Consider the following 12,128-nt stretch of genomic DNA (forward strand, 5'->3'; position numbering starts at 1 on the left):
TAATCAGCCAAAAACAAAAAAAGGGAAATATTTATCAAACAATACCAATTATGTGATTATTCACTTATGCCCAATTTTCTTTCATTGCATCATATTAATTAAAAATCTAAAAGGAACGTTGTCTTCTGACCATTGAATAAAAAAAATCTCATAAATTACGTTTATTTAGGTTCAAAATCAATATTCAGATTGATCGAATAAAGCTCCTATCTGTGTGTATACCTATATAATTAACTATAGTACAAATTCAGTATATTATTAATAATTTGACATAGGTAATTATTGGAAATTACGTTCGCGATTACACCGTCGCACCGAAACGGGGTTCAATCATTTCTTTTTTGTACTCCATTCGCTCGAATACTTTAGCCAAGTTTAGATTCGATTTTAAAATTGAAATAAAAGAAACAACATAAATTGAGTAATTGTTAGAACAAACGGCGTATACATTCTCGCATGTATAATTCTCTGCTCGTGAGATCATATCAGGTCTGTTATAACAATTTGACTACAATGGAAAGCCAACGTTTAAATCAGGGATAAGGGGACAACAATTTTTTGACAAAACAAATGTTTTGAGGCAAGGAGGAGATGGAGCGGTTATTCCTGTATTTGAATTACATGATCAATATGATCGATTTGAATATTATACGAAACAAAAAAAAATTGTTCGACGACGAAACAGCGAAGACTACAAATATCATTCCGTATCGTGATATCGAAGAAAGGTATCTATTTTTTTTCCCCTTTAGCAATACTACAATAATACGACACCTAACAGTTCGATGACGATCTTATAATAGGTATATTTCAAATAAGTCTACCGTCTTCGTGTCATCTGGAATTGTCAAGTCTACGATATCCCCGATGAACTTGGCAGTTAAATGTTGCAAGGTTTTGTATTCGTACCCTGACGGCTGTAGAACAATATATAAGCGTTGCTGAAATCCTCCTCCTGCGGTTTTTGCCTTGTTGTTACTTCGTCGTTATAATAATGCCACATATCTGTCCGGGGGTTACGAGCATAGGCTGTATAATGGCCAGCTGAAACACCTGAAAAAGAAATTCCAACTTGGAAATCGAGTAAAAATATAATTCCATTCAATTTCCTGACCTCCAAAATGACAGACGCAGGCGTAGAGATCATAGAGGTGCCTCCCGATGCCAAGACCAACTAATGGGAAGGTGACCTTGTCGTCTAGCTTCATGCTGACACATTCATAAAACACGAATCTACAACAATATATAATAACGTGTAGAACTTCAAAATTGAAGGAAACTCAAATAACTGTTAAATTTCTTGAATACCTCTTTAGGTACACTATAAGGAACTTTGGGTATCGATGGACGGTGAGCGTTTTTGTAGCACACTGATTGTGCTCGCACTTGGGGCAGAACCAAGGATTATGTTCATCTAGCGTTTCACTGTAAAAAATCAAGATAGAGCTCACGATTCTCATGTACAGAAGCTCCTATAAATACCTTTGACTAAATGCTTGCAGGCAATCGTATAATGACAAAGGACGATGTGGTCTCTGTTTGCTGACGCTTACATGATCGACAGGTTTTATAATTTTGGGCACTGTATCCGTATATCGTACCGCGAGTGTATCGCCATTTTGCAAAGCGACCATCCCCGAATCTGGTACTCGACAGCCTGTACAATGAGCTGTGTACATACAGCGGGAACAATGATGACCCTAAATCGAAGGTAAGAATTTTAGTTTCGTGGGATTATCTCTGAGGGAAATTGTTCAAGTGCCATAATTCAGCTAACCTGTCCATCGACAAAATGTATGCTGTATTGTGCCTCTTGCGGCACGACCTTCTTGACAGAGTTGTATAAATCCTTAGCATTAACCCTGGAAGGTAATTTAACTAAGTGTGGATAACCGTAGAGCTTGGTGCCTTTCCGATTGTTGGTTCCCTCGTTACTATCGCCCCTTAGGACCAACGGTACGTTAAGGTTACGGATAGCTGGCCTTGGACGACCAGTTTGATCGATCTTTGTAAAAGAGGATGCCGTCACGAACGTTGAACAAACGGGGCACTTTTGAGGATCCGTCTGGTTCTTGAAGTAGTTCTGTTGGGCAATACGCACTCGTATCTCAACTCTCTCATCGATTTAGCTTAGCCCACAAATTGGTTGGACCATGGATGATGGTGCGGGGAATACGTTCCCACAAAGCCGCCGCAAATAAACTTAAAATCTTGTCGCAAAACAAGCAACTGGAAAGTTTTCCATAAGGAATCATACGTACCCAGGGATAAAAATAAAAACAGAAACACAATTTTGCAACAAGCTACAGCAAAAAAAATAAATAAATAAATAATAAAAACAGCTACTGCACTTCCAGTAAATGAATAAATAGAGGAATAAGTGAATACAGACAAAGAAAAGCCCTCAGTATATAGAGCAGTATCAGACTAGTCTGAATTGAGTTCTACGCTCTAAAAGTAAAACGCAGCTTGCAGATTATACTCAAACAGCTGATCACGTGGTTTTCCATCTGGAGTAAAACCGTCTCCGCTTTGGTTTTTAGAAATCCCACAGTATCCCCGACATTGGCCAAACTCCAGCTCTTTCTGGTTACCACGCACATTACTATAATGCCGCCCTGCTAGAACGTTTAGTGATCTTACCTCAGACCTTCCCGAGGCTATGTAAGATGGTAACAAAATTGTACCCTGCCTGTAAGCCCCTACTGCTAGATTGATACTGCTAATTTTCATCATTGGGCGCTTTTCTTATCAGAGTTTTAAAAATATAATCAAATAAATAGTAAGAAAAACTCTATACGTACGATATGAACACAGCACTTCTACTCTGGCAATCTCTGCGTTTTGTTTTACATTAAAATACTATCGGACAATCAACGGGTTACGCATTCGGTAAGGCACGGGAGAACATATCCAAGTGGTATATTATGAGCCAAAAGACTAACCTCAATGCAGGGATCACACATGATGAAATTACATCCACTTCCATCATGCTTTTTAAGATCCCCGTCCAGCTCCTCCAAACATATCATGCAGAGCCCAACATCATCGCTGACTCCATTTCCTGTCCGGCATGGTTCCATCTCCGTCACCCTATCCCCGCTTCCGTTGGATGTTGACGTGTATGCGCTGGGAGGATCGGATAATTCAAAAGCATAGATCGATCTGTTAGTGTCATTTACGTACTTCAAGAGTGAGTTATCGTCCTGGAATTGATGATTATTCGATTAGTCGGATGAAATCCTATTAGCGGAGTATCAAAACTTCTTGAAATATTTTGTGCAGCAGTATGTAGCCCTGTGTCTAATACTTTGAGCAACAGGAATGTTCTACCACAATTGATTTAATATCGGAGGGCAGTATCGGCTGCTACTGGAGCTGGAGAGTTAGCAGCCTTCTTGACCCTCCGTTAAATATAAAAAAAAAAAATAGGGAAAATCACTTACCAATATCTTAGCTATATGATTTTCCAAAACTTCAGCCAATGCCACATTCGCCGTTGAAACGTTTGCCTTTCCCAAAGTCTCCAGCAATTCTGCCTTTACTTTACCAATCCTCGACTGCTTGTTCAAAGAAACTACGCACCTCGTCGGAGCATCTACATTTGCTGGTATGTACGTCACAGACAGTTGTCTTTCCATAGCCCGTGGTAGAGGCACAGAGAGGTACATAAACGGTTCGTAAGTAACAGATATATGCTTACAAACCGCGCAAACAACCTATTTAATTTAAAAATAATTCAGCAAAGGTTATCGTCATGTTACCAATTACGTAAATGAAAATATCTGTCTCACCGTGCTTTTAAATTGTCCCTGAAATGTATCAACGATTACACTTCTGTTTGATCTGAGATGTTTGGCCCAATATCGATCAGCCTCTGCCTCAGCTTCGCCTTGTGTAGCAACAGCACCATTTTCGCAATTGAGCATAAATCTGGAGCACTGGAGTCCGCTGCCTCCGAGTCCATCCCTCCTGTGATTTTTCTCCTGATCTTCGAGTCGCATTCTCTTAACGTTGCATTTTTCAAGACCACTATCACATTCGGCATCGGAACCGCTAGAGAAACAGTCAGCTCCACGATTCCCAGCTTGTACATTGACCTCTTTTATTCGTTTAATACTAACACTCTTATTGTCAAAATCATGATTTTCAGTTAAATTAGAATTCTCTAAAGCTGTCCGGCGGATGTTTTCCTTTGGATATTTCTGGGAATCGTAATGTATCTCGTTGTTGCTTTCCTGCGGCGTGACTAAGAAATTCGCATTGCTCGTCTTTGCATCTTTTAATATATCATAGAATCCGTGATAACAAGTGACACTGTTTGTCAACACATTGTCGAGTTTGTCCAGCCGAAATTCATTTCCGCTAAGCACTGGAGACTCTGTTCCTCCATCTTCCTGCATCTTGTTGTGAATGAAACTAGATTTCGTTTCAAGAATCTCATCTGAATCCAGTGTTTCCTCGTCATCATTCAACAGCGATCCTCTGGGAGAATTAACCGCACTATCTGTCTCACCCATGGGAGAATCTGATTCTACCAACATTGATTTAAAAAAGTAAAAATTACATCTTCTGCTTCTAAGCAGACAAAAATGAATTTTAAACAATTCTCACCTCTAGGTGAACCAGCCATCGTTACATTAGGACTATTGGGACACTCTGGTGATGGTAGGTTGTCGTAAACTTCATGATTATCAATAGGCGAGGATTTACGATTTCTGACAGTTGTTGCCACAAAGTTATCGGTGATATTTGAGTCACAAAATGGGTCATTCTCCCCATTGCATTCGGCAGTTGTCGCTGTAGCCGGGATCCGATGTTGTTTCGTGGACTTTGCACTGTTCATTTGCTCATGCAAAGAATCGAGCAGAAGGGCAAGAAACTCTTGGCAGTCATGCTGAGTTGTGAATTGGAATTTTAATGACTAAAAATGCAGTTAAATAATCTCCAGAATCTCAAAAACAAACTCACCTGTCTATAGTCTTTAAATTGCGAATGGTAAGTTCCCAGGACTTGCTTGAACTCAGCTGGCCTAACCACACTATATCTACCAGACCACATTTTAGTGAGAAGTGAACCAAAATGTGCCATCAATGAATGTGGATGTACAAGTTTATCACATTTAGATTCAGAATCTAGAAAATGACGTAGGACAGGAGGTGTGGCCGTCAAGCACTGAAGTCCTGCGGCCATGAAGCACGTGTTGCCCAAATTTCGAAGCCCACACACCCCAGGTGGTGTCGTGACTTCTGTCAAAAAGGACAAAAAATATAGAACAAAATATCTCATGCCCCTAATTTAATAAACAAATATTCACCTATCACAGAGTCATCCTGGTTTTCTCCAGCTTCAGCAAAAAGGTTATTTAAAGCAATGGCTCCAGGAGGTAAGAAAGGTCCATGTTCAATACCCATAGGCGAATCTTCGATAGGGTCAGCTCCAACATCTACAAAATCATCCAGTCCTGATGGTGGTGGCATTGGAATGGCATAGTCTGCAGCTGAGCTATTGGCTTCTGTCCTACAGGGTGATGAATCATAATTGAGATTCTGTGAGATAGTTAATCGACGCCCCACGTGACTCACCATGTGTTTTCAATCCCCATATTGTTACTACCAGATTGCAGAAAATCTTCTTGCAGAGTGAGATTATGATCAAGCGACGACGCTAAAGGACTGAGCCCTGTAGGTTCGGGGATTTCTGGGGCCTGGGGGATCTCAGGTACTTTAGACTCTATCGCCAAAATACCTCCTGCTCCAGCAGCACCCACCTGACTGTCCATTCGGACCGCCCCAAAGCCTGTGAAGAACAATCAACCGAATTGAATGTGTTGAGAGGAATTTGTCACACTGCATCTCTAGGGCGTCTTTGTGTAATTAATCAATTAGAAATCTAGAGATCAGAAATTGAAGGCGTTTTTTTTTTAATGGTAAAAATTTCAGATTATCATCAACCTGGATTCCTCTGGCATATAAACTGACACTGGAATAAACTTGAGAAATTACAGCGTCGGAATTACGGGAAAGAAAGCGAGAAAATTTCGCGAATCGAAACGTGGAAACTAAACAATGGTACCGCCTCTGAAAAGGCAACGAGGTTATCACGACTAATCACCGGTGCTCACGACTGTTACATTGCGATGGAACAATGGGTCCATAACAAGTACTTCTTAAAGTAGTCGAATATGGAAATGCAAACTTACTCTTCTTCGTCTAGAATCCGTCAAAGATATTGCGCCCGCAAAGCTTAGGCAGCCATTACGGAAATCAGCGTGTGTCCGAGTTGCACAAAAACTGCGAACTCAAAGGTAGCGCCAATCGTCCAGATTACGGAGGATCTCTAAAGTCTGCACTTGAGAGGAAAAAAAAATCAAGAAAAGGATAAACAACGCAGCGAGATCTCGCAGAGCCTCGTAAGTCGATTTCGAGTCGACTTGCACTCAATTGTGTGTGGATTCGGTATGAACGAAGCTTAAATTTGACAGATACGTACTTGACGTCAAAAATGTACGGCAGGTACGTTTACCTGTCAGTTTGTTTCTGGATTTGCATTTTTTCATCAGTGCCTTCTTATCAATTTTGTGGAGCTGATGAGCAGGATTTAATGCTTCATAGGATATTCAGAATGCTTAATCAAAACTGTCGCAAAGGAGTGTATCCTCGCAGCAACATATACAGGTTCGAAGTTCTAGAGGACAACGTTCCATGGAAGACAGAATTTCCTGAATATAACCCACCAGACTACACAGCACTCAAGGTATATGGAGCACCTTGGGCAGACCCAAACATCAATGACCCTGAATTCAGACCAAAATGGAATGAGATTGACGGTAAGTCCTCAGCAAATAAAAAGAAAGAGAAAATTGGATTCCAATTTTTGCACAGGAGACATAAGCCGCAAGAGTTACACTGGAAATTATGTTGTGAAAGAAGGCCGACCGCTGAATCCTGTTGGTCGCACAGGGATAATTGGGAGAGGTTTATTAGGACGTTGGGGACCAAATCATGCTGGAGATCCTATCGTCACACGTTGGAAACGAAACGGAACTGGGGCAGTTGAGATAAGCCGAACAACTGAAAAGCCCATACTGCAGTTTGTCGCTATACAAAGAGGAGATACAGGGGAGTGGGCGCTTCCTGGAGGCATGGTAGATCCCGGTGAGGCTGTTGCTTCTACTGTGCAAAGAGAATTTATGGAAGAGGCTTTAAACTCGCTTGAAAAAGATGATTTGGAGATTGACAGTGTGAAGGAAACATTAAAAAAATTTTTTGAGAATGGAGATAACGTTTATCAGGGGTATGTTGACGATCCTAGGAACACGGATAACTCATGGATGGAAACTGTAGCCTTGAATTTTCACGACGAAGATGGTAGCATTGTTGGAAAAATAAATTTGCAAGCGGGAGATGATGCCGCTAACGTTCGCTGGATGGATATGAACAAGAAACTTGCACTCTACTCTAGTCATGGGCTATTCGTCAAACTGAGCGCACAAAAGCATAATGCACATTGGTAATTAAAGTTCTCAGCAAAAATGTTGAAAGGATGTATCGTAGTTTGGTGCTAAGAAGATAGAATTTGTAAAAGTACAGAAATAGATTTTTCTACTAATCTCAATAAAGTAGAAGAGAAAAAGAACCCTTTATATAATATTTTTCTTTTGGCTACTTTTGGTAATTTTAGCAAAACTCCGAAAAAAGCAAGCTTCTGACCTCTGAGTCTAGTTCTTGAATTTTTCAAGACTTTTATTATTTGACTTTGAAGAGTCAGTAACAAATAAAGTTATTTCATATTTGTATATGAATAAAAAAATCGTTCTCTTTTATTTCTATACCTTAATAATAATCCTTACTTCACAGAAAAACATTTATTCTAAATCAACATTCTTAGTTTGTCGAGATGGAACCTAAAAAGCGTTATCTGAAAATACATAAATCTTATACAAAAAAAAAAGAAAAAAAAAACTGAATTGAATTCGGTCTAGCAATACTTACTCCAACAATAAGAATGATTGTTCCCTCTGTACAAAAAAATTAGAAGATAGCTTCTCAATTAGCTCTATATCCGTTATAGTAGGTACATGGTATAACTACAGAAAAATTTAAGGAGTCGTCCACATTTACCTAACATATCTTGCTGCTCAAGATCTACAGTGTTCAATATATGTATTTGTATATTGAGATCCTGCCAGACACGTCCATATTGAAAGATCCCTGATATTATTTACAAATTCTCTTGTATGATTCGTATCGCATTCCGCGGACCCTTAATACTTTCACAATACCTATTATAGGTATCAAAAAAAAACCTTGCAACATACCTGATCCTGAGGTTACAGGACCTGACTCGCTCAAAGTCTTGTCCTTTGGAGAGTCAGCAGACGTCTCATAGGAGCGCATATCTTCGACCCATCGTTTTTTGATGGATGAATCAATCAAACTGAAAAACTTCCTCCAATTCACAGCTGTTTTGTCTCATAATCCTACAAGTTGCACAAGTAGATTGCCACCAGTATTGACATTTGCAACTTTATCTACCGGCAAACACCTAACAATTTCCTGTTCATCGACGTTCTGCCGATTATTAGCAATAGGTTTGTCCAAAGTGAGCGCGTATTTGGCCTGCTGCTGACCCAGCTCAGCTGCTTCGGTGAACAACTTTCGAGCCTTTTGCATATTTACTTGAAGTCCACCTCGCCCTTGAGCATGAAAAACTCCTAAGTTGTACATTGCGTCTGCATGTCCGTTTTCTGCAGCAGCTTGATATCGCCTAGCGGCCTGAAATATTAGTGGGATAAAGGTGACGTCATAACTTGAAAGCGGGGAAAATCTCAATTTTGGAAACTGCATTACTTCCTTCTGATCAACGAGAGTTCCAAGTCCCATTTCATGACAGAGAGCCAAGTTAAACATACTCGATGAAGAAGAGAGACTGGCTCCAGTTGTGAAATGCTTAACTGCCTCCTTATAACGCTTTTCTTCAAGAGCCTTCATTCCCATTTGGAATTCATACTCTCCCATGACTATTCTATGAATGCGAGTAAAATCATTACCTGCATCTTGAAGAGCCTGGAGGAATCAAAGTTTAAATATCTTTGGATTCAAAGTATTGACTTGATCACTTTTTTGGTTTATACCTCTTCGATGGTGATCGGACCGTAGGGTGTTTGGGAATTCAAATTAAAATCCTGAATATTCTTATCCCCTGCATCGTTTTCACTGTGATTTCCAACACAGTTACTTATTGGCAATACATGACGAGGTTCGAGGCAGAAAAGAGCACCTAGGATTTGCGAAATGCGAACATCGTGTACTTGCGATATTCGTTTACGCCAAACCGAATCTAGATCAGGACAAAGGATTCTCCGATGAAAGCACAGCGACTGGCAAATTATCCATCCAACAGCCAGAAGTCCAGACTGATCACACAATATGATAGCATTAAGCATGGCTTAAAATAGATGTAGGAAAATGCGTAATAGAACATTTTCTAATCCTACCCATTCGACAGCTTCACCCCATGAATATTTCGGGTTCCAACGGGACCCTCGGCTCTTGTAAGTTGTTGGGTTCGCAGCTTGGATGCCACGACAAATATTGATGTACCGAGTGATCAGACATCCGATTTTTCGTGGTTGATCAACAGCGCAAGCGGTTCTGGTAGGGTTAACCTCACTTTTAAGGGTGCCATCTTGTGAAGTGTGCGAATATATATTTGTGCTACAATTTGCACGACGTTCAAGGGATTCACGAATTCCGCGAGACACAAACTTCCACATTTTAAATGATTCTTAAAAGGGATATAAAGTTACGTAGAATTATTGACTGATTTCACAGCACCTCGAAAATTACACCCTGCCGCAGTCGAGGGCAGCAGGCGACTTGTTTTTCTGCACTCTGCGTGTACCTGCGCGTGTATGACTTTGGCCACATGATATCGTGAAGTAACCTCGGGAGTGCTTTTTTAAAATTACGCAATGCCAAATAACTCGTTTCGTCGGTATGTATACGTACGTACTAGAACAACAAAAACTAGAAAGTAACGATCGAACATTATTCAACGAATAGTTTTCTGTTTTTCTCTAGGTTTAAATGAAACTGGAATGTGGTTTAGAGTAACAAAATTTATTCAACCAACTTCACTTACACCGCCGTTCATCTATATCATCTCACATTGTTGAACAACTCCTGAATTCCCATAGACCTTCATTATAATCATCAGAAACTGAATGCCTCGTAGACATTAGCTCCAAAACTTTTAAGTTGATCATTTAGAATCAATTGTTTGACCCACACGGAAGGACTGTCACCTGTTCTGGGCACTGCAGGCACTTGTCCATTCACGATAGGGATAAGTTTTGCCATCGGCATGGACATTTTGTTAACATTAAGGAACCCGTTTGTCTGAGCGACTTGTAAGGGTTTCTCAGTCGCGTTGGTCCATGTGGAATTGCTCTGGGATGACGGACCCGGGACAGGGGTGGGTTGTTCCATTACGCCAGGAAATGAGGAGTCAAAGAAATACTCAGAGACGTGATCAACCATCATGACAAAGCCAGTCCTGATGCTAGAACGAACGAGAGATTGAATTTCTTCACTTTCCATGAGGTCCAACGTCTCAGCTATGATCTTAGACAGGGTTTTATCGGATACTGCTTCACAATTTGGCAGAAGAACGTAAGAAGATAAATTCTTTATAGGGTCTTTGTTACTGTCTGCAGAAATGGAGGAAGTTATTCCCAAGTAAATTTGCTCGACATCCCTCAAACTTAGCTTTTGAGCTAGAGTTATAGAAGCAGCAGTCTCCTCCACCTTTCCTTTAATGAATTGACTCAGTTTAACTGCGCCTTCACTCATAAAGTACTCGCATATCGATAGATACTTTTCCTGCATAGGTCCGTCAATCTCAACCTGTTGACCAGGATTTTTAGAGTCCCGGAACATGTAGCCACCCATCACATTAAGTTGAATTCTTAAAGTGACAACCAGTATTGTACTAGCATAAATCAAGGCAGCTGATCTGGCAAGTGCAAGGACTTTCAGCTCGTTCCAAAGACTTATTTTGTCACCTGATCCCAATCGAAGTTTCTCCACTATTGCCTCTGTGTCCAGAGTGCTGGTTATCGTGTCTCTAAGTCCATTGGCAAGAGAGAGTATCGTTTGATTGCAGGTTCGCTCTGTACTCTCAAAGTGCTGTTGTCGTCTTGTTCGTTCAATAAATGCTCGGGTCTCACTTTCCTGCCATTCTCTGAGCTTACGCTGTGTATACCTAGTTGCAAAAATTACACCCCCAACCAAAACACCACTGACAACAAATTTGCGTCTGTGTCGATACAAAAAATCTCTCATGCGTGAAAACATTTTACTTGTGTAAATTGTAAAGTTGCTGCTTTGTCATATCATCACTCTCTATATAAGTCTATGTACTGTTATTATCGTTGTTGGAAATGGAGTAAGGCTCATTACAGGAATATAACCTGTATTTAAACAGATAAAATACCAACGTTTATTCCAGAGACGATTTGGAATGTGTCAGTGCTGTACGTTCCAATCTGTTCATAACGAAGTTTGTGGTATCGATAAATCGTTCTACACAATTGTGTAGACAACTCTCTGTTCTCGATTCCAAGCGAGGAGATGGTTTGTCGATGCAGGTATCCCAGCAAATGTCAGTCAGGTCGTGAACCAAACCCTGTAAAATTAACCTGAGCTGTGAGATATATTTCAAATCAAGGGAGTGTCTGATTCAAATCGAGTTTTCTGTGTCAATTGTGATAATCGATGGAGAAGACAATGGGTCTATTGATATTGTTATAGGTTATATTGTCAAAAAGTTAAACTCACCTGAAATCGCTGTTTCTGGGTTTCAACCTCAATGAAATGCTGGAGCTGTGAGTCTACCGCACCTTGCGAACTTTGATCTCCATCAAAACTCATACTTCAAATCTCACTCCTTCCTAATCCGGTGATCTTGTTAGCAACTAATGAACCCTGAGCTTACGGTTAATACCACGATTAAATATTCGCAGCGCAATAACTCAGCATCGAATTATCAAAAGCCGCAGAGTCACTCGCGCAGACGAAACAAACTACTCCAAAATTCACCGAAACTTCTGAAAATTCGCCCGC

The 12,128-nt window shown here is 40.4% G+C and overlaps 5 protein-coding genes across 7 annotated transcripts; 1 reads left to right on the forward strand and 4 right to left on the reverse strand.

The window, feature by feature from the left end:
• Positions 1-146: 146 nt before the first annotated feature.
• On the reverse strand, positions 147-6,346 carry LOC105684145. Of its 2 annotated transcripts, none has more exons than XM_012397294.3 (13): positions 6,203-6,346; positions 5,586-5,799; positions 5,318-5,520; positions 4,972-5,246; positions 4,615-4,897; positions 3,795-4,534; positions 3,447-3,719; positions 2,946-3,206; positions 1,778-2,083; positions 1,483-1,700; positions 1,309-1,425; positions 1,115-1,233; positions 147-1,053 (listed from the first exon to the last, which is right to left on the reverse strand). In XM_012397294.3, exons 2-13 carry the CDS (start codon positions 5,780-5,782, stop codon positions 881-883), a joined length of 3,165 nt encoding a protein of 1,054 aa, XP_012252717.2. In that variant the 5' UTR covers positions 5,783-5,799; positions 6,203-6,346; the 3' UTR covers positions 147-880. The 2 variants fall into 2 exon arrangements, with proteins under 2 accessions (XP_012252717.2, XP_012252716.2); XM_012397293.3 differs by having other exon boundaries at positions 4,972-5,249.
• A 19-nt stretch (positions 6,347-6,365) lies between these two features.
• LOC105684148 (ADP-ribose pyrophosphatase, mitochondrial) lies at positions 6,366-7,638 on the forward strand. Of its 2 annotated transcripts, XM_020851243.2 has the most exons (3): positions 6,366-6,515; positions 6,615-6,829; positions 6,885-7,638. In XM_020851243.2, exons 1-3 carry the CDS (start codon positions 6,505-6,507, stop codon positions 7,514-7,516), a joined length of 858 nt encoding a protein of 285 aa, XP_020706902.2. In that variant the 5' UTR covers positions 6,366-6,504; the 3' UTR covers positions 7,517-7,638. The 2 variants fall into 2 exon arrangements, with proteins under 2 accessions (XP_020706902.2, XP_012252720.2); XM_012397297.3 differs by having other exon boundaries at positions 6,366-6,829.
• Positions 7,639-7,796: 158 nt separating this feature from the next.
• On the reverse strand, positions 7,797-9,963 carry LOC105684147. The gene is made up of 4 exons (XM_020851242.2): positions 9,500-9,963; positions 9,137-9,418; positions 8,853-9,068; positions 7,797-8,777 (listed from the first exon to the last, which is right to left on the reverse strand). The coding sequence occupies exons 1-4, from the start codon at positions 9,776-9,778 to the stop codon at positions 8,475-8,477; spliced, it is 1,080 nt and encodes a 359-aa protein (XP_020706901.2). The 5' UTR covers positions 9,779-9,963; the 3' UTR covers positions 7,797-8,474.
• Positions 9,964-10,108: 145 nt separating this feature from the next.
• LOC105684146 (peroxisomal biogenesis factor 3) lies at positions 10,109-11,381 on the reverse strand. The gene has a single exon (XM_012397295.3). The coding sequence runs from the start codon at positions 11,358-11,360 to the stop codon at positions 10,218-10,220; it is 1,143 nt and encodes a 380-aa protein (XP_012252718.1). The 5' UTR covers positions 11,361-11,381; the 3' UTR covers positions 10,109-10,217.
• Positions 11,382-11,481: 100 nt separating this feature from the next.
• On the reverse strand, positions 11,482-12,109 carry LOC105684149 (mitochondrial import inner membrane translocase subunit Tim8 A-like). Its single transcript, XM_012397299.3, has 2 exons — positions 11,844-12,109; positions 11,482-11,691 (listed from the first exon to the last, which is right to left on the reverse strand). Exons 1-2 carry the CDS (start codon positions 11,934-11,936, stop codon positions 11,506-11,508), a joined length of 279 nt encoding a protein of 92 aa, XP_012252722.1. The 5' UTR covers positions 11,937-12,109; the 3' UTR covers positions 11,482-11,505.
• Positions 12,110-12,128: the final 19 nt, after the last annotated feature.

This window comes from Athalia rosae, chromosome 7 (assembly GCF_917208135.1).
Source record: "Athalia rosae chromosome 7, iyAthRosa1.1, whole genome shotgun sequence".
In the NCBI taxonomy this organism is placed as follows: domain Eukaryota; kingdom Metazoa; phylum Arthropoda; class Insecta; order Hymenoptera; family Athaliidae; genus Athalia; species Athalia rosae.